We start from the raw sequence: 21,953 nt of genomic DNA on the forward strand, positions 1-21,953 counted from the left end.
TTGGACTTGAAGCGGAATTGCTAGCATCCGAATTACAAAGCAAGCAAGACGCGAAGGTAGCAGTGACACAAGGAGTCATTGAAAAAGGTGTGAATCTTATCAAAGAAAATGTAGCAGGAGACAAAGAAACTTTTGGAAGACAGGTTTTGGATCATGGAAAGGCAAAGTTTGGACAAGAGGCCAATCTCACCAGCCAGGATCAAAAAACATTTGGGAAATTGGAAGCAGAAAAACAAGGAAATGCTTCAGAGATTTCAACAAGTAGTACTTCACAGACGGCAGCAGTTGAGTCAGTGAGGGCAGAAAACAATGCTTTTTCTGTCAACAATAATGAGGGGAGAGAAAGAGAGGGGCGCACATGTATAATTGCTAGCCCTCCCTTAGCTCTGACAAAGTCTACAAAAATCCATGGAAAAGAAACAGAGCCCAAATCTGCAGCCGCGGCAGAACCGCAGGGTGAATGTGTAACAGTGGAAAAAAATAGTCAAAACTGGCCAGATGAGTCAGCGGAGCAATCCAGTTCTTTTGCTGCCAACCACCAAGGAGTGCTGGCCGTGGCTAAAAATGACATTTCTGAACAAAAGGATGTTGTTAAAAAAGCTAGCAGCACTGAAGAGAGTGTAAGAGCAAGTAGTGATCTTGATAACAAGGTGGGTGCTAGTAAAATGCCTTCAGAAAGCCCACTACCAGCAAGAGATTTGATCAAACAAGCTAGTGGAGAATTTGAAAAGGCAATTACGAACATAACGTCTGGGAAGACAGGTCCAACTAATGAACAGCTTGCGAATGGCGATGTCACAGTGTTGCCAAAAGGAGCAGTGCTCAAGGATGAAGCAGTTACTGCTAACAAGCAAAGTTTAAAAACCCGTCCCGAAGCGAAGACGTTCTTGGACTCGTCTCGCAAAAGGCACAACATGGCGAAGGGGAGGAGTAAAGATGACTGGAGCTTGGCGAGACCCCAAGACGCCCCATCTAGCTGGCTGGATGTGGATTTCCCCAAGCAAAAGCTAAAAGTGTCAAACGAAGCTAGGCTAAAGTCTTCAGGGAGCGAGAGCAATCTCCTGGATACATCTGCGGATCTCGACGACGAAGATTTTGTGGAGAAAATCAAAAAGCTGTGTGCGCCATTTCAGTTACCGCCGAGAAAGCATAACCATCTCCGACCCCCTCAACCGCCCTTTGCGATGCCGGCGATAAGAGAAGATAGATTCGAAAAAACCTTTGACCCGGAAGAGTTTACATTTGGGCTGAGAAAAAAAAAGTTCAGTCTCGAGACGCCGAGTTTGCTCGCCAAACTGCAAAGTTCGGATGGGAAAACTAGCATAAAACCAGCAAGAGCTAGCTTAGCCGACAGAAGCATGTTGTTAAGCAGTTTGGATTCACGCTTCCGAGACAAAACAAACGGCAAAGAGGAGCAAGAAGACGCTAAGGATGAAGTAAAAGATGAAATAAAGGTTAAATCTCGACTAGAGGGGAGCTGCGTGCTCAGCAGTCTGACCACGTCTAGTTTTAGGAGCAAACTTAGTCAAAGTCAAGCCCAGACAGAGAGCACTGAATCTGGGAATGTGTCTCCGAGCAATAGCCCCCAACAACAAAGTCCCCAGCAACCGGGACCGCCTCCCCTCAGTCCGGCACACACTGACCCGGAGAGAAGTCACAGGAAGGAGGAAACGCCGAGCGCGGCTGAGCTTGTGGTCACTGACTCAGGCCCTCCACATCCAGCGTTTGGCAGAATTAAGCTGCCCGGCTTTTTGGAGAAGTACTTCCCGAGAGAGGAGAAGGCAGAGGCACAGGAGGGACCGGGAGGGGAGCAGCAAGTCAGCTCAGAGGTCAGTTTAAAGACTTTTCAACTGATACTGCAAAGCTCTTACTGCTTTTCCTCTCTGTACGGCAAAGGGAATGTCTACAAGACCGTTAGAAAGCTATAACTTGAGCAAATCATGTTAAAATAGCTAAATCTGCACGCAAACTTTCCCTACTGTTCTTAAAGTGACCATACACTGCAAAAAAGGAAGCTGTTCATAGATCAATGTAGAAACCAAACTTTTCCTGCTGTCTCTGAAGTGCACCGCCAAAGAGGAAACTACAGGATCTATAGATCAGTTAGAAAATTGAACTTCAACTTCCGCATATCATGTTATAATAAGTGGTTAACCAAACAATAATGCTGTTTCTATAGTGACCATAAAAGGAAACTCTTTTATAAACATGCAACTAAAGAGAAACTAAAGGGCATGTAGTTTATTGAAAAAGCGCAACTTATGATACATAATTAATGTCTACACTGCAAAACCAAAAGATATCAAATCAAAAATTGTTGACCTTATTTTGAGTAATTCTGACTTGAGAAGTTAAAAAAGAATCTGCCAATTTAATAAGAATTTTTTGCACTTATTGAGTCTTATTGAGATTTAGTAACTAAACTAACTAACTAACTAGCTAAATATAAGGTTTTGTTTTCTTAATTTAAGTGCAAAGATACTTGTTTCACAGGCAGATTTGTTATTATCTTTTTACTTACTGAAATTCAATGGCAAATATACTTATTTCATGTAGCTTCTTTTTAGATTACATTTTGCAGTGTATGCAAACTTTATTGCCTTTTCCAAAGTGACATACACTGCAAAAAAACTAAACAGGAAACTGAATATATGGGTTAGCATGTAATCTTCTGTAATCTGTAAACATTAACTTGTACAATTCATGCCTTAACAAATGTTTCTGCTAAATGTAAATGCTCCTCCCAAAATGTCGTATACTTTATAAGTAGGTGAAACTCTAAACAAAACTCTAGATAGCTAGAATAATATTGTAACTTTGAGGTATATTAGCAAACATGCCCATTTTGCTGCAATTATTGTGTTTCATATTTAAAGCAAAATTACCTGATAATTTAGCTGTATCTGGAAAAAAAAATAAAAGTGAGTAACTAAATGTAAATCTTCCAAACCAGTCTACAAACTAAAGCCTTCCTCTTTTTGCAGTGTGCTTGCCAGCTTCCTTTGTTCTTTCAACAGTGACCACATTGCAGAGAGTTGCGGTGCGCTCTTTTATCTGTTACAATGCTTGTGCACACACGGTCTTGCAGTAAAAGTGAAACTAGCCTTGGACATGCTCAGGAATGCGAGGAATGCCCCCAGACTGTCGAGTGGAGCTCTTAGTTACTTGGGATTGTTAGTGTTTTGAAGGGCGAACATTTCCTGTGTGGAAAATCCTCCGAGACCAATAATAGCGGCTTTTCAAAACGGGGGCGGGTGTTGTGAAATGTGTTGTGTCTCCGATTGGCTGAAAGTAGATGTCGGAGTCACTTTAGGAAAGCTATGTTCCACTCATTCAGTGTTTCACCATCGATTTACAACTTGTCATTTCAAAAGGTGGCTACAAATAAAGGATTTTTCTTACGTTGTGGTGAAAAATGTCCATTTAAGAAGCACTTCAAAACATTTTCTTGGCGTGTACTTCAATAGCTAAATTTGACCCTGGTTCTATCCATAGCCAGCATTCGCATTTTGATCATGCCATGAATTAGTATGTGGTTTGTCAGACAGTAGGTTTTTGACTCATGGGGCAGAGGCCTGTGTTCTCTATTCCCTAACCCTATGCATTTTACACCTTCAAAAGGAAAATCCACACAATCTTCCCTTGATCATTTATTCATAAGTGACACGTTCCATTATATGGCGCATTTATCCGAGCACAGCACAACAGCTGCAGGAACAATCCTTGTGCGGCCAAAAGATAAACGTAACCTGTGTTTTTTGTCCCAGGCTGGATCGACAATGCCCTCAGAGAAAGAGGAGCCACAGAACAAAGCAGAAGACGCACAGAAGGACAAAGAGGTCAGTGGCAAGAGGACTTTTTTTTAGATTGTAAACATGGCTGCAGCTAACGATTATTTTGGTATTTGTTTTTAGATTAAGACACTGTTCCTGACATTATGACTGATATGATAGAGCAGTCCAGAGCAATGCAGGGCAATATAAGCTTCCAAATGAAAAATTGTTTGAGATTTCAAACAAAAAATGTCGCACTTCAGGCTTAACTTGGCCCTAAAGTTCAGGCGGTTTGTAACTACATAATTGGCCTGTGTGGGAGAGCTCATATGCATGTGCCAAAAATGTGTCCTGTCTCTGGAAAAAGAGAGCAAGGGCCCGATCTTGTCTCTCAAGACGCAGATGATAGTGTGGCATTTTGCGCTCAGTAGGAGTACACTTTGTGATCTTTCCACTCCAGACTTGGTGCATTTAAGTGGGTGGAGACGCACATTTTCCTCCAACCAGACTCCTCAGCCAGGAGACGGGTTGTGTGCATTTGTTTTGTTTAACGCTCACGCCAAGCGCCACTGTAGCTCTTTTTCTCTCGAGACGTGAACATTGTTTGACACACGATGGGCTAAATAAGGTTTTTAGTTCGACCTGTGAGATCCGAAGGCTTAAGGAAGAACGTAGGGCAAGGAAATGAATGTCAGCAGTGTTCGTATCAGTGCAAGCACTTACTCTGCAGTCACACCTCCTCACAAGTGGCGGAGGCGAAAAGCGCTCATAGCTCAGCCACTCGGAAAATAATTCGCCAAGAGCCTGCCCCCCTCCGTGCGCAAACACAAGATCTGGCCCCAAGAGTTTTGGGAATTGTGTTCAAGGTTGTGACAGCTGAGCCGGTTTTGGTGGAATGTGTCCAGTCAATGAAAGTTAGTGTCTTATCAAGACAATATCAAGAAAAACCTTTAAATGGCATTAATTGTTGAGATTTGTCAGTTATCCGTTTGGCCTTGAAAGAGCTGGAATTGTTTAGTTTTTTAAGAATGTAAATCAAAAGTTGCTAAATAATCAAATAAAATGTTATTAATCTTACTAGCACACTGAACATCAGCTCATCAGATGTTTCAAAAACATGGACTTTCTGACTTGGTGGATTGTAAAGCCAGTCACTGATTTATCAAAACAAAGGAAGTGAAAATTGAAAAGCGAAAAGTGGCAGTCACATCATTTATAACTTTGACAAATGTTACATAACGTTGGGGCCTTACTTCGAGTAGAGTAACATTGCTGTCATTGTTTTGTGTTTAGGCGGCTGTTCAACAGCCCACTCTGAAAGAACCCGTGCAGAGTTCTCCAGGAGAGCTGCAAGACCACAGTCAAGTACGTTTAGGACTAACAGCCGTTTATATTTATACGGCTTGTTCTCCAAATGGTCAAGTCAACAGGTAGAATTAGATTTTTGGAAGTAGAACTGAGTTAAGGAGCAACAAAATATCAATGACTCATCATTGATATTTGACTCATCACTGCCAAAAAGTGACATCTTATAAGAAACAATTACTGACATTAAGAATAGTTTACCTTCATTTAAATAATTCACACTTCACGCTTAAAATAGTCTGCTTATTCTTGCAATTAATATACAAAAAATAAAAAATAAAATTTCTTGTCAACTGAGATGAATTATCTAATTTTAATTAAGTACCAGATGTTTTTTTTTCTCTGACCTACTCAAATCCAGGGCAAATATACCAAGGAAATTGTACTAATATCTAGACTACTTTCTGCAGTGTATACAGCTGAATTGATATCTATCTTGTGCATGTTTTTTAGCGTTGGTGCCTTACTTTGAGTAGAGTAACATTGCTGTCATTGTTTTGTGTTTAGGCGGCTGTTCAACAGCCCACTCTGAAAGAACCAGTGCAGAGTTCTCCAGGAGAGCTACAAGACCACAGTCAGGTATGTTTAGGACTAACAGCATTTCCTTTAGCCGTTTATATTTATACGGCTTGTTCTCCAAAAGGTCAAGTCAACAGGTACAATTTGATTTTTGGAAGTAGAACTGAGTTATGCAAGACCGTTAAAACCACCACACAGAAAACAAACTTTTAGGTGGACGAGACTTAAATGTGGTTCTTCTGACACAGAAGGCAGAGTCCAAACCACTGTCGAATTTTTTTTACACTGAATTAGTCAGAAAAGGAGCAGAATCCTGCACTGGAACAAAGCAAAACACACTCATTTTCTATTATTATTTTTGTATTTATCTAGGCCTACATTTTCCTCATAGCCTTTTACCCAGACAAGTTCAAATTGTTTAATTGTGGAAAACTTGCTTGAGTTCAAAGTTATAATGAATGGACATTTCAATGGCGTAGGGGGCAAACGGCTCCAAAAAGTTTGGGAACCACTGCCTTAAAGTACCTCTTTAACCAAATGGGTCACTCCCTTGTTTTGTGCAGGTTACTGTAAAGATGCCGACAGTGGCCGCCCCTACAGTGGAGCCGAGTGTGAGAACAGAAGAACAGAAGCTTCGTGAGTCTGTGGTCAATCACTTCGCTGGGATTTCTCTGAAGGACAAAGCCCCTCAGCCCAGGAGGAGGCCCAGCAAAAAGGTAAGATGTCCCAAAGATAAAGCGGCGCTGGACAGTCTCGTGTGTCAGATGCCTTATTCCTGAGAGTGAGACACTGCAGGTGCATTGGAAAACCAGTGACATTATTCCAATCAAGTTGAGCCTTTTGCTGTAGATTAGGGACATAAATATATTCTTTTATTTAATGTTTCAATATGTTTTTCCCTTTCTGGATACAAAACATTTTTTACAAAGTAGGTTTTGGAAATCTTGCCTACTCTTTCAATAAACTAGTTAAAAAAAGCTTTGTTCATAGGGGTTCAAAGCTAAAAAAAAAAATACAGCTTGGAATTGCATATTGAAAAATCTTTGTAGAAAAAAAACATCTTTAAATCTTTTTCGGTACATGATTATGCAATTTCGGTCATGAGAGATTGTTCAGAGAGACAATCGTTTTCTCCTCGTAAGCGCAGACTGGATTCTTCAGTCATGCTCCTGGTTCCTGCTCACACCCAAATGTTTCAATAAAGCGCTCACTCTCTCGTAGTTTTAGTATCGCCGAGTCTTGACACGTCCTGATGAATATAACTAGAACAGAGGTTTTGACATGGCAGCTGTGGAGCAGCGTGAGTTGGCACATGCTCCGCTGTAAGATGGACTGGTGTCGAGCTTCAGCCGTTCAGCCAAATGAAGCTCAACAGGTTTTTAGGTCGTGTGCCTCTGCTGGTGTTCGTCATCGGGGCAAGATTCAGAAATGAGGCTTGTCTTGTTCCTCTATTTAGCTGCACAATATACTTCCAAATGTTTGCGATAGAATTTCCTGAGGACCTTGGTGATCTTTAACATTTCATATTATTTTTTGTACTAGTGGAATAAAAGGATTTTTGTCCTGTGTAAATTATAAACATAGATATTTGAGAAAAAGGTCATTGTGCACTGTACATGTAATTCTAAAGCCTTTATATCACTAGTGAACTAGCAGCTAGTTGACCATGACATGTTGTTTCCTGACCGTTATGAAGCGTGCTTACACCTCAGTGTGAAGGATGTAATGTGTTTGGAATGTTAACAGTGAGTTATTATTATATTATTGCTTGGCCTCTGTGCGATCTTCAGATTGTTAGTGAACCGTGAGCAGTGTTGACCATATTTTGGGCGAACGTGAACTGAACGCACTGGATTACTGCCTGATGAACGACACCATGAACGCGTTCATTCTGGTGTCTATGAACGGCATTCCCGTTCTATTTACGTTCGTTCATTATGGTGCCAGATTTCTTATATCAGTGAATATAAAACCCCACCGTGCCGTCAGAGTTTCCCAGCGGTTCTAAACTCTGGCGGGTCCACGGTGTAGCTCGCGCTAGCTCCGCTCCGCCCCCGCGCCACGACTGTGTTCAGTTCTGTGGCGGTGAACTCTGCTGTTTATGGCCCTGGCACAGGCCCTGGCACACCGGTAACCAGCGGGTCCGCACGGTGCCCGCAGCAGCCACAGTGTGCGGTTACGAAGCGAGTTTCCCTTGTGTAACGTCTGTGGCTCCACTACAAATTAGCTCCTAAAACAATCTTTTTCTCATAATTAATTCACCAAATTAACATAAATTCAATTAAATATGTGTAGCTTCATTTTCCACAAAGAATTTACTAATTAAACTTAAAAAAAAATATTATAAAATAAAATATGATTAGCAAAGATATCCAAAATCCACTCATAAACAGTGACAGGCTGACATGAAATAGCTGCATCACACTAAGTGAGGAGGCCATAATATTTTTGACTCATGGCTGAAGTCAACTTTCTCCAGCTCTCCCAAGGTTGGCAAAAATGCATCATTGTTGCTTGAAGATATGGAATTTAAAATATTTCCCTGAGAGGGGAAATATACTTCTCACCTTTTTCACCCCTGATCCGTTTTCATGCCTGAATAATAGCTCGCAGCAAAAAAAAAGAAAAAAAAGAAAAGAAATGAACTTTCCCAACACTGACTGTGAGGCTAATGAATCTTAAATAATATTTTAATTAATGCCTTCCATTTGATACCATTTTACACAAATCAGTAATAATTTCTATTTTATTCCTAAAAAAAGGTCCAAACTCTGCCGCAGTCAGCTGTAGACACTGCGCTCACACTGTAAACAGATCACAGATTTATAAAAGGTTTGTTTAACATTCACTGCACTGCCCCGCCTGAAGCCGTCTGGTTCTTCTGACAGTTCACTCCTCACTGTGATTGGTTAAATATCCTTCATAATTAATGATGTTATTTTGGATAATGTATTTTGACATTTGGCTTAATGTCACTCGAAATTTAGATAAAACAATACATAAAATGTCAGAAAATATAAAAAATACTGTCTCCTAATCATCTTGTGACCCCCACTACAGTGTCCTGTGGGGGGGGGGGGGGGGAATGTCTGCAGCACCACAGACCTGACAGTCAGTGGTGTTGATAACACCTCCAGAACTTCAGTGCAATGAAGTGTCATCTTGGAAAATGGCAGCAGAGGGAGCGAGGGGATCGACTCAGTGGCAGAGGCAATTACCTGTAGTAAGTTGTAGCACCCGGAATTACAGAACAGGTCAGCGGAGGGAAGTCATTCAGTCACACGCTTTATATGAATATGGATACTCATGTACCTGTGCCAATGAGACAAAGCACCACTCCAAGACTGTTTTTAATGAGAGGAAACACACTACACGGTGTTCCAAATCATTATGCAAATGACATGATTTTCTAAACTGTCAACTCAAATGAGAGTCAGCGTAATTTTCTAGTCTATAACTGGTAGAGGATCATTTAAATGTGGTTGAAAACATTTCCCAGTGATAACAGTATTAAAAAAAAAAAAAAAAAAAATGTACATTTTGAATGATCCGTTGCACCACGAGTAATGGTTTTCCAATGCGTGTGAAGTATTTGTTTCTTGGGCCATGTTTTGTTCATTTATGAAGGTGGAAACTATCGGAAATGGTCATGTGTGTCTGTCATCTTTTTGCATGCTCTGTGTTAACTGGCTAACACATTTTCTATTCACCTTATTCCGGAGGGTCGCGTGGGCGCCGCCATGAATTGTGCCTGCCCCTTTTCTCCTATCTGTTAACATGGGACTGGAGAAGCCCAGATAATATCAGTCACTACACGAAAACAAAGCCGTTTTCAGGCCGCGCAGAGAAACGGTGCAGTGTTGACTTGTTGGTGCAAATGAATATTGGACATTTTACACAAATCAATTTACTAAACATCAGATTTGAGCGGAGAATATTATCCCTCGTTCTCCGCCTAATGAACGGGCTTTGCGCTCGACCGGGAGTGTCAGGACAACGGAAGTGCCGAGACAAAGCAAAACGAGACAAAAGTGGGCGGGGCGGAATAAAGTGGATTGAAGTGTCATACCTTTTTTAAAAACTCTTCTTTTGGACTTGTGGTTTTACAGATTTGTTTTACAGATACACTAAGTTCCTTACCATCATGTAGCACTGGCTGAGTGCAGACATGTTGCCAACAGATTATGTTGTAAACACAGCAAAAAAAGAGATCTTCATGCATTGTCTTCATCTATTTTTTTTATTTTTTTTATTGAGCGATTGATTGAGTAGAATCTAAAATGAGTGCAAATTTATTTTGGAGTGGTCCCCCGCTTCACTTTGCCACCGCTCAAAAGCAGTACATGGGCGTGAAACATGCATATAATGAGTTTGCTTGAACATTTTGAATGTGCAGCAGGGATTGTGAGAGCTAGAAACAAGTTTTGGTCAAAACTCAAAATGTTGCACTTTCAACCAAAAAATCGGGTACCCCAGCTTTAGCTACCGAAAACAGCAAGGCTAATATGCAGTTGTACCAGTGCGTCTGTCAATCCCACGCTCCATCCATCTCTTACTTACAAGACCCTGAGACACTTCAACTCTACGGTCTTGGATTAAGAGGCAATAGTCCTGCATCAAAACGTTGATATTTTCACTGTACATCCACGATCTACTGCGTACCTTAACTAGGCGGACGTCGCCGCTGTCTCTCACCGCTACATTTACTTCTATGGGCCGCGGCCGTCAGCTGCATGGTACAAAATCACGGAAAAATTGCAAATGCGAATAATTGTTCAGCCGTATTTTTAAATATGTGAACTGTACACAGTATTATTCTGTGTACAGGGAACACTGCTGTGGTGCATGGACAGAAGGCAGGAGAAGGTGAAGACAGTTAGCGCGCATTTGTTTGCAATCATCTCCCTCCCTGTTTTTGTTCTTCTCAGTGGGTGCCCAGTCAAAAAAAAAAAAAGACGGGGTCAGGATCGATCAGGTGTAGGTGTAGCATGTTTACATGCCTGAGACCCATGTGTGTTCATTAGCATCCACTGTCCCAACCCAAAAATAAATATAGGCTACGAGATTATCTGGGACCCACTGACTGAAGAAAGAGCCAATGGAGGGGTGTAAAAGGCGTCAGAGATGTCTAGTGGACAAGCTGTGTAATTGCACCCAAATATGGATGGACATGTCAATAGGATGTGCAGTATGTACGTCAGACCGGCCCTAAAGTACGTTGGCCAACCGCGTAAACTCCCGGTGCTCCCGATGGCCAGTCCAGCCCTGCCGGCTGCATTATCGGACACTCTCTGCAGCGTGGTACGTTCTCCCGCTCCTGCTCACTCCTGGTGGATTTTTTTCCTGTCCTGTCCCACGGGATCAATAATGACATTCACTCCCCCGTGGATCCCGCGGGAATCCCAACAAATTAACAGCTGAAATCCCTTTGGCACAGCGGACTCATCCAGCTGAAGCTAATTGTTGTGTCGTTTGCACCTATTGTTAACTAAATGATCATTTCTGATTTGAAAATCATTTCAAGAGAACATTCTACACGGGGTGAGCACGTTTGTGCAGCTGTAAGCCTTGGTTACTTGAAGCATCAGAAATGATGTATGAAGTGTCCTTGTACCTCACTCTATTCAAGTTTTTATAATTATTTTTTAAATGAAAGCAATATTTTGATCTATATAGGGGTCGCCTGATCATATGGAAGGCACTTTCTATGTAACTAGAATGAAAATATGGTGTACGCTGTGAGGGTCTCGACACATACTCCCGCCTCTAGCGAGAAGTCATGTTGGAATTAATAGAAAATGTTATGTCAACCTTCTTACACATAACCCTTTGAACTATCTAATTTACAGGGCTTTGTGTAAACTGACTTAACATTTTCAATTAATTCCAACTTTTATTTCTTCGAGTGCACCAGAGGCTGCTCTATATGGCTCGCGACAAAAATAAGTTGAGAGACTCTGATCTAGAGGGACTTGGCGCTGAAGAATGGTTTTAAATATAGGTTTTCTCCAGCCTCAGTAGCAGTTCCAGGAAACAGAGCGGTTTCCCAAAAAACACCACTGACTGACAGCTGTGGCACATTTGACTTCTTCAGTTGTATTTTTTTAATGATTTTTGTTTGGAAATGTTGGTGGTTGGCTCCTAAAAAGTGGTTCTGGTCCACACCTCTCCATCTCTTGCTAAGCCTAATCCTTTCATCGTGATTAAAAACACAATACAATTACAAGACAGCAGATCAAATCAGTCCCTACATTGATTACAGTGAAAAGTGCAGATAAAATACATTGATATGCACGGGTAAAAAGAACTGTTTTCAGCCTGAATTTTAACATTGTCAGAGACAAGGCCTGTCTAACATCCTCATGAGACTGGGTAGAGATCAACCGATATATTGGGCCGATATTTGGGCATTTTACAATATCGGCTATCAGGCAGTTTAGCGCCAGTAAAAGCCGATATCTCCTGGACCGAAAGTAATAGAGACATCCCGTTTTTTGCATTGGAAAGACTTAAGTCATGGCTTTAAAACAAGTCCTCCCACAACCTGTTCAGCCTCAAGGGAACGGGGAAAGTGCTGTGTGTCATTTTGAAGCACAGGACGGGAGAATTCAATCGCTGAGTTATTTTTAACCTGTATTTTTGATCACTAGCAACAGTATGCTAATGCTAGCAGCTGAATGCTAATGCTTACGGGATGTAATCAAAGCTGTGACAGAAACAATGATTAAGTAAGCCTTAAGTAAGAAAATAAAAGTGTTTATGTCTTTGCAGGATTATAGACCAGACATTTGGAAAAAAAATCATCCAAAAATATTGACCGAGCATATCGGCATCGGCCAGTAAAAGTCCCCAAAAATATCGGCATCGGCCTTTGACAAACCTGTATCAGTCGACCTCTGGTTCTGGGTTGTAAGCTTTAGCCTCAGTGTGTTTAGTCCTGACTCTGGAAACCACCAGGAGACTCCTCCTGTCCCAGACCTGTCCCAGACCTGTCCCAGTAAGCCATGACTTAAGTCTTTCTAATGCAAAAAACTGGAAGTCTATTACTTTCGGTCCCCGGAGATATTGGCTTTTACCGGCGCTAAATTGACTGATAGCCGATATTGTAAAATGCCCAAAGATCGGCCCAATATATCGGTTGATCTCTACCCAGTCTCATGAGGATGTTAGACAGGCCTTGTCTCTGACAATGTTCAAATCCAGGCTGAAAACAGTTATTTTTTCACACACACACACACACACACACACACACACACACACACACACACACATGCACACGCACACACATGTACACACACACGCGCATGCACGCATGCACGCACACACACAGCTAAACTAAAACATTATTATGGACCTTTATTGTTTATTTCTTCATGTGTCACCACCGCGAGAGCGCCTCCCAGGTCGACCTCGCAGACAAACCACATGAACATTTTTGCATTTCTGCTGTTCTTCTGAGTGGTAAATGTGCATTTCTATTCTGTCTTGCAGATACGACCAGCCAAGGGTTTTCACAAGAGGCCGGGAAAGGTAACGTAGGCACACTCTTTGCCCAGTTTAAACACAGTCAAGACGGTGGGAGGACTTTGGCAGACTGAGTTTACGCCAGTTTTGCGGGAACATCTGGGAGTCATATATTGTTCCAGGGGGTAAATAAAGCTCTCCAAGCAGATTGGCAAAGAGACGCTCGCATGGAAGTCATTACAAAGTGGAATGTCTCGATTTTATTACGTTCCAATTTGAAACACAGGAGAAAAAAAACACTTTAACAGAGAAGAAACTATTTAAGTTACTAGTACTAGTACTGCTGCTGCTTTCATTTCCGCTGTATAAATGTAGTGTTCCCTCAGCAAAACTCCAGCTCCACCTCTGGACTCCTCTTCCACAAACTACTGTACTTTTATTTTAGTTTATTTTATTGTCATTTCAATCAGCAAAAATATGATTTTGACAAAATTGATGACAAATGCTGAATCTGGGTTTACCAATAAAGTTACCAAAACCATTAGCTAGATTTAATGTGACTTTTAAAGTTGTTTATTTGTTTATTTGGTCAGGACAGTGCATGTCACTGAACACACACAGGGCTCGCATGTAAACATGCCTCGCCGGGCTGTAGCCATCGGCTCATTTGCATCTTTCCCCCAGTAGCACTTTGGAATATCACATTTTCCCATCATTCCTCTGTTAGTAACTCGTGAAAAGAAAAGAAATGAAATATGAAAATATGAAAGATGTTTGTTGCATTAAAAATGTATATGGCAATGTGGAAATTGTGTCCAACCACAAAGAGCATCCAACAAACAAATGTATTTATACTGCGGATTTCCTACATAAGGTAACTCAATGCAGCCCCACTTTAGCTTCCAAACCCCACTTTTCTTTTCTTTTCCTTTTAGAAGCAGCTCTAAAATATACATTTACACTTTAATTCCTGTTTTTTCCACTGTTATCTTCCCTGCGTTAGTCGGCTGTGATTCATTTGAGACCACTTACAAGAGCTGCATACTTTTTCTGTATAGTGAGTGTGTTCTTTATCTATTTTCATTTATTTTTCTCCAAATTAACCAAGCGCTGGATCAAATTACAATTCCACACATTTAAGCAGTTTTAATAAGAGCCGCTTTCACCCGCCATGCACTGCTGCTCTCATCTGAGCTAATGAGTGTCTATGGCCTGATGGAAACCTCCCTGTGGTTTCTTAAGTAATGAAGTGAGTTGAAGTTCTTATCATACATGAAAGAAAAGTTAAATTGGAATAATTAAGTCAGATTAAAATGAATTCCCCCACTTTTTAATTATTTGCTACTTCACTTGGGCCGGTCTCGGTCTCAAACTGACCTTTGAGCGCCCTCTGCAGGCGGCAGTGGGATTGACGCATGCAAATCCATGGCAATATTTGCATATCCAAGTTTATTAACTGGAGACTATATAGCCTATATGCCAGTGTGATACCTCATTTGAAAGCCAAGACCTTCTAGATCTAAAAAAATATGTGTAAGATCTGCATGAGTCAAACACAAATTAGATCACATCCGTCATCCTAATCATAACCCTAGACCTAACCCTAAACCCCTGGCTTTCAAATGAGGTGTCACACTGGTATACTGTATAGGCATGAAATAACTCTAGCTCTAAGATTCGCCCTGTGTGTTCTGGACATGGACTGTAAAAGGAAGAATGGACTAAATGTGGCCTAATTCTTCCTAAAAGGAAGTTTTATTTTACAGTTTAATTTGACAGTTTATGGTCTGTGACAGGGGTCAAACTTTATTCTCTGGGGCCACATTATCGTTCCTGAATGTGATGGGGGTTGGCTATAACATAGAATTGTATGACCCAGACCAAAATGCAGCAGGCCTCATTGAGAATTTGAGATTACCAGCCTGACACAGTCATCCCCACTACTCTATCCACAAGATCAACACTTGATTCCAGGCACATATTTGTTTAGCTGTAGTGGTTTCAAAAATAGTAATCAAGTCTTCACACTTTATTTTAATTTGAAATACCACAGGTATTCACTTTATTTTTATTTTCAAATAAAACATCATTGCGTCTTGGGTGACGGGGCCCAACCTGTGAGCAAAGAGCATTTATATTTCATATTTAGTATAGCACAAAATCAGTAGCCTAATTGTTAAAATCAGTATGTTTACCTTATCAGTGTGAGCTGTTTGTTTGGCTGGTGAGTCTAGTAGCCGGTCTCAAGGTCTGAGACAAGTGTTCATCTGTGAGTCTGTTCCTTGTTGGATTCTTGGTTTGCTTCATGAGGGGAAAATGTTTTCTCACAGATGAAGGTGCTGCCAAAAACTGCGGACATCTTCATTGCATGTTATTTGATATTTGGGTAGGTTTCCTCTGGAGCGCAGCACAGAAACCAATGAGAGCGTCGGGCTTTTTTAAGGATATCACAATTCTGCAAATCAGCTAGTTGAAACTGAAGAGAGGGAATGGCATCATTTATGTCGACAGCAAAGGGGTTCGAACAGAACTTCACTGTTGACATGAAGCTGGCGGAACCCCGCCCTGAACCCGCAGCATTTCCAGTGCATCCTTGCACTTTTCGACTGGGACGGGGGGCAGCACTACTTTGACCTCAAACGCTTTGATGTGGGATTACATGTCACTGATTGGCTTCCGTTTGCTTTGGAACTGCACGTTAAGGTGGTTCAACATTTCCGTCACATCAGTTAAAAACGCGAGCTCCCATTTCCACTCTGGAATGGTCAGCTCTCATACCATTTCACTTTCAGACTGGAGGAAGGTGTGGACTTCGGGTAGTAGGTCGTAGAAACACGCAACACCTTGCCTTGATTTAACCACCGGATTTCTGTGTAGTATAGCACATCCCCGTAAGCAGACTTGGAGAGAAAGGCCTGGAACTGTCATTTTTATGGATGTAGTTGACACAGTCACACTCCTTCATGACAGATGCCCACTTCAGAACTTTGCAGCATAGAGTGCTTGCTGGTGAATCAGACAGTGGACTGGTAGTGGTGGGGGGAGACCTTCTTCATTGAACTTGCTGTTCAAGCTAGCTCTTTCGCGGTGCCCACCATAGGTGATGCTGACCAATTTAGACCAGTGTAGATCCAACTCTTCCAGCATTTTGCACACTTGGACAAACATATCCTCTCCTGTTGTAGTACCTTTGAGACTTTTTAGAGCTGCCAACGCCTCAGACACTTCAAAGCTTGCGTTAATCCCACAAATAAAAATGAGCAGCTGTGATGTGTCCTGAACGTCATTGCTCTCATACATGGCCAGAGCAAAAAAGTTGAATTTTAATGCTTTCTCTTTCAGTCATACACGTTGCTCCCCAAATCTTTGGTTCACCTGGTCTTAGTAGGTGCAGAGAGACTCACCGCATTGAGCGCATCCTTCTTGTGGGAACACACCTCCTCGGCCACAGCCAGCATGCATTCTTTGATAAAGTCCCCATCAGTAAACGGCTTTCCAGCCTTATCTCGTAGGTGGGCTACCTTATAGCTTTATAATAATGCATTGGTTTTATATAGCGCTTTTCTGGACACTCAAAGATGCTTTACATTGCACTATTCATTCACTCCATACTCGGTGGTGGTAAGCTACTATTGTAGCCACAGCTGCCCTGGGGTAGACTGACGGAAGCGAGACAACCAGTCTGCGCCATCGGCCCCTTCGACCACCACCAACCACTCACTCACTCACTCACTACATTCGCTAGGCTTCCTGGTGTTACCAAACGGTCTCCCATCCAAGTACCGACCAGGCCCTTCCCTGCTTAGCTTCCAAGGTCTGACGGGATTGGGCATAGCAAAGGCGGGCATACAGCAGCCTGGTTGATTTGGGTTTGGCGATGGAAGACACTCTGCTTGCCTGTCTTTCAGCCGCCGAATCAGTTTTTTCTCTTTTGTTTGTCCATGCCAGCTAGCATAGTTTTTATGGCGGTTTTCGTATTGATGACGTAAATTATACTCTTTCAAAACCACCACACTTTCTTTACAGATGAGACAAATGGCACGGTCCTTGCATTGAACAAAATAATAATCCACTGTCCACTGTTCTTTGAACACCTGCATGGTCTGTCAACTTGTTGTTTGCTTGTTGTTTGCTTGCCAATTTGCTTTCCTTAACACACAGTTGTCTGCACCTGCCTACACTGCGTTCCAAATTATTATGCAAATGAAATGAAATGAAATGAAATCAAAGAATTTCTAAATTGTCAACTCAAATGAGAGTGAGCATAATTTTCAAGTCTTTAACTGGTAGAGGATCATTTAAGTAAAGGAAAATGTATAGAAGGCTGGTCATTATCGGTAAAATAAGCACCGACAGGGCGAACCGGAAGGTGCTTATTTTACCGATAATGACCAGCGTTCTATACATTATCCCGCTTATTATACGGCCATTTGCCAACTGAACACACACAACATAAACTTCATACACTTTTATGAAGGTCGAAAGGTTTATTTAATGACTTCCGCGACAAATAGTTCCCAAAAGTTTGCGCGTTGCTCGGCAACGTTTTGCTAGGCTAGAAGCAGCAAGGCTAGTAGCTAGCCTTGAAGGCGCAGTTGAGAGGAGGAATGGTGGCGAATCTCTGGGTAAGTTGAAAGTCAGACTCACGCTAACTTCACGAGCAATTCCCCCCAACTTCTCTCGCAGTGACGGGGACAGAGATAGTGTCCGCTACTACGTACGCGCGGAGTGATATGAAAGCACGAACTCCGTTGCCATTGGCAGCGGTCATTATTTTTTTCAGAGGTCCTTTATCAGAAAATAATGACCGGTAGAACGTTGGGAAATCCCATTCAAATCAACGGAGCGTTCTACTTATGTTGTGAAGAGCCGTATAATAAATGTGGTTGAAAAAATCTCCCAGTGATTTTTTCAAAAATGAATGTAGTAAAAACCTCAAAATCTACTGTTCCAAATTCTTAAATCCATTAAACTTGTGAGTTTTTGGAGAGTTTTTGCAGGATGTCAGAATAGCCTCCCAGAGCTGCTGTTTGGATGAAAACTGCATCCCACCCTCATAGAAGTTTTTTTTTGTTGAGGCTCCAAAGGTTCTCAATAGGTTTGAGGTCAGGGAAGGAGGGGGTGCACATCATGAGTTTCTCTCCTTTTATGCCCATGCAGCCAGTGATGCAGAGGTATTCTTTACAGTATGACATAGTGCGTTGTCATGCATGAAGATGATTTTGTTCGGGAAAGCACGGCTCTTCTTTTTTTAGCATAGAAGACAGTGGTCAGTCAGAAACTCCACATATTTTTCAAAGGTCATTTTCACACCTTCAGGGAGCCTAAAAGGGCCTAAAGGGGCCTACCAGCTCTCTCCTCATGATTCTGGCCCAAAATATGACTCCGCCCCCTCCTTACTGACGTCACAGCCTTGTTGGGACATTGTGACCATTCACCAACTATCCACTACTCCATCCATCTGACCATCCAGGGTTACACGGCTTCATCAGTGAACAAGACTGTTTGAAAATGAGTCCTCATGTATTTCTGAGCCCGTTGCAGCCGTTTCTGTTCATCAGCATTCAATTAACAGTTTAGGTGAGGCCCGGATAGAAGGGTTATGTACAACTGCAGCCTCTGGAGGGTCCTACACCTTGATGTTCGGGAGACTCCAGAGGCACCATCAGCTTAAAATACCTGTCTGCTGCTTTGTAGCATCTGTTCTCTTAATCTGATGTGTTTGTCTGGCAGAAACCGTCCTTATTGTGCCTTTATCTGCACAAACCCGAGTGTGCTCTGAATCATCCACAAATCTCTTGTCTGTATGATGATTACGCTTAATCTTTCATGAAATATCTTTTCATACCTAGACCAAGGCATTCAACTGTTTCACACTTTTCATCAGCAGAAAGACCCTTTTTCTTTCCCATATTGCTTGAAAATGATGATCTGCTTAATAAAGTGGAACACCCTTTTTCAGTAGTTTTTCCCTTAACTGGGCTTAACCTGACAACTAATCATCACAGGTCTCTGATATTAATGTCAGTGATTCAAAGAGGCCTGAGACACAATACCATCCATGAGTTTCATTGATTGACTACGGAATTCTTCCGCAGTCAATTATTGGTTTTCATGTTCTTTATTGATTGACTGCGGAATTCTTCCGCAGTCAATTATTGGTTTTCATGTTCTTTATTATTATTCCTCTTCCATCTTTTTCCCGATTTTCTAGAGCTTTCAGCACCTTCATGCTTTGTGCAATTTATGTAAGTTATGCATCAAAACGTTCCGCATGTTGAGGAGAAGGGTGCTATTACTTTTGGGACTTCTGCAACTTACGGTTTTTCCGCAATCGGCCGAAATGTCGGAGATTTTTCCCATTGACTTATAATGGGGCTGCCGCAAATCCATGCTTTTCTGCACTTTTTTCTGCATTTTATGCAATTTCTGCACTTTGTGCTTGTTCAGCTTCTGCAACTTGTGGGTTTTGAGAAAAAATTGGCCTTCTGCAGATTTCCAGTTTTTTTATACGGGAGTTTGAAATTTTTGCATTGGTGTGTATGTGTGAATCTAGCCAATGGGGAGACTCCAGGACTTTCAGCCATTTGTGCAGCTTCTGCCATTGAAGCACTGAGGCCATTTCAACAGTTTGACCAGTTTATGGAATATAAAAGTTTATGCAATATTAACAATTTATGCAAAGTAACCACTTTATGGGATTTAACCAGTTAATGCATTTTAAAGCGTTTATGCAACTTAAGAGTTTATGCCATTTAGGATTTATGAATTTTAAAGAGTTTATGCAATTTAATTTACATAATTTATGCAAATTAACCCATTCATGCATTTTACCACTTTATGCAGTTTATACAGTTCATGCAACATGACATTTTATGCATTTTACCAGTACTAGATTATGCAAATTAAGCAATTTATGCAATTTGAACAGTTTATGCAATTTCTGCATTCGCTTCCCGCAATTCCGCAGTCAATCATTTCTAGTTATTGATTGACTGCGGAATTCTTCCGCAGTCAATTATTGGTTTTCATGTTCTTTATTGATTGACTGCGGAATTCTTCCGCAGTCAATTATTGGTTTTCATGTTCTTTATTATTATTCCTCTTCCATCTTTTTCCCGATTTTCTAGAGCTTTCAGCACCTTCATGCTTTGTGCAATTTATGCAAGTTATGCATCAAAACGTTCCGCATGTTGAGGAGAAGGGTGCTATTACTTTTGGGACTTCTGCAACTTACAGTTTTTCCGCAATCGGCCAAAATGTCGGAGATTTTTCCCATTGACTTATAATGGGGCTGCCGCAAATCCATGCTTTTCTGCACTTTTTTCTGCATTTTCTGCAATTTCTGCACTTTGTGCAGGTTCAGCTTATGCAACTTGTGGGTTTTGAGAAAAAATTGGCCTTCTGCAGTTTTTCAGTTTTTTTATACGGGAGTTTGAAATTTTTGCATTGGTGTGTATGGGGGGAATCCAGCCAATGGGGAAACTCCAGGACTTTCAGCCATTTGTGCAGCTTCTGCCAATCAAGCTCTGAGGCCATTTCAACAGTTTGACCAGTTTATGGAATATAAAAGTTTATGCAATATTAATAATTTATGCAAATTAACCACTTTATGCATCTTAAAGCGTTTATGCAACTTAAGAGTTTATGCCATTTAGGATTTATGAATTTTAAAGAGTTTATGCAATTTACATAATTTATGCAAATTAACCCATTCATGCATTTTACCACTTTATGCAGTTTATACAGTTTATGCAACATGACATTTTATGCATTTTACCAGTTTATGCAAATGAGATTATGCAAATTAAGCAATTTATGCAATTTGAACCGTTTATGCAATTTCTGCATTCGCTTCCCGCAATTCCGCAGTCAATCGCAATGGCGCAGCCATTGCATTTCTAGTTATTCCTCTTCCATCTTTTTCCCGATTTTCTAGAGCTTTCAGCACCTTCATGCTTTGTGCAATTTATGCAAGTTATGGATCAAAACGTTCCGCATGTTGAGGAGAAGGGTGCTATTACTTTTGGGACTTCTGCAACTTACGGTTTTTCCGCAATCGGCCAAAATGTCGGAGATTTTTCCCATTGACTTATAATGGGGCTGCCGCAAATCCATGCTTTTCTGCACTTTTTTCTGCATTTTCTGCAATTTCTGCACTTTGTGCATGTTCAGCTTCTGCAACTTGTGGGTTTTGAGAAAAAATTGGCCTTCTGCAGTTTTCCAGTTTTTTTATATGAGAGTTTGAAAATTTTGCATTGGTGTGTATGGGGGAATCCAGCCAATGGGGAGACTCCAGGACTTTCAGCCATTTGTGCAGCTTCTGCCAATCAAGCACTTTCAACAGTTTGACCAGTTTATGGAATTTAAATGTTTATGCAACATTAATAATTTATGCAAATTAACCACTTTATGGGATTTAACCAGTTTATGCATTTTAAAGTGTTTATGCAATTTACATAATTTATGCAAATTAACCCATTCATGCATTTTACCACTTTATGCAGTTTATACAGTTTATGCAACATGACATTTTATGCATTTTACCAGTTTATGCAAAATAGATTATGCAAATTAACCACTTTATGGAATTTAAACAGTTTATGCATTTTAAAGCACTATTATGCAACTTAATAGAGATTTTCGCATGTAAAGCAGAATAATGCAATTTAATAGGGATTTTCGCATATAAAGCAGAATAATGCAACTTAACAGAGATTCATGCCATCTAGGACTTTTGAATTTTAAAGAGTTTATGCAATTTACACAATGTATGCAAATTAAGCCACTTATGCATTTTACCACTTTATGCAAAACCAATTTATGCAATTT

At 41.1% G+C, this 21,953-nt stretch overlaps 1 protein-coding gene across 1 annotated transcript in view; it reads left to right on the forward strand.

The window, feature by feature from the left end:
- LOC306975203 (beta/gamma crystallin domain-containing protein 1-like) overlaps positions 1-21,953 on the forward strand; it is a 282,258-nt gene that overhangs the window by 201,631 nt on the left and 58,674 nt on the right. The window contains exons 2-7 of the mRNA XM_079572657.1: positions 291-1,829; positions 3,768-3,839; positions 5,067-5,138; positions 5,646-5,717; positions 6,221-6,373; positions 13,149-13,187. Of these exons, the coding sequence (XP_079428783.1) occupies positions 666-1,829; positions 3,768-3,839; positions 5,067-5,138; positions 5,646-5,717; positions 6,221-6,373; positions 13,149-13,187 (1,572 nt within the window). The 5' untranslated portion in view covers positions 291-665. The remainder of the gene's footprint in view (positions 1-290; positions 1,830-3,767; positions 3,840-5,066; positions 5,139-5,645; positions 5,718-6,220; positions 6,374-13,148; positions 13,188-21,953) is intronic.

The sequence above is a fragment of the Gobius niger genome (genome assembly GCF_951799975.1).
Source record: "Gobius niger genome assembly, chromosome: 15".
NCBI lineage: Eukaryota > Metazoa > Chordata > Actinopteri > Gobiiformes > Gobiidae > Gobius > Gobius niger.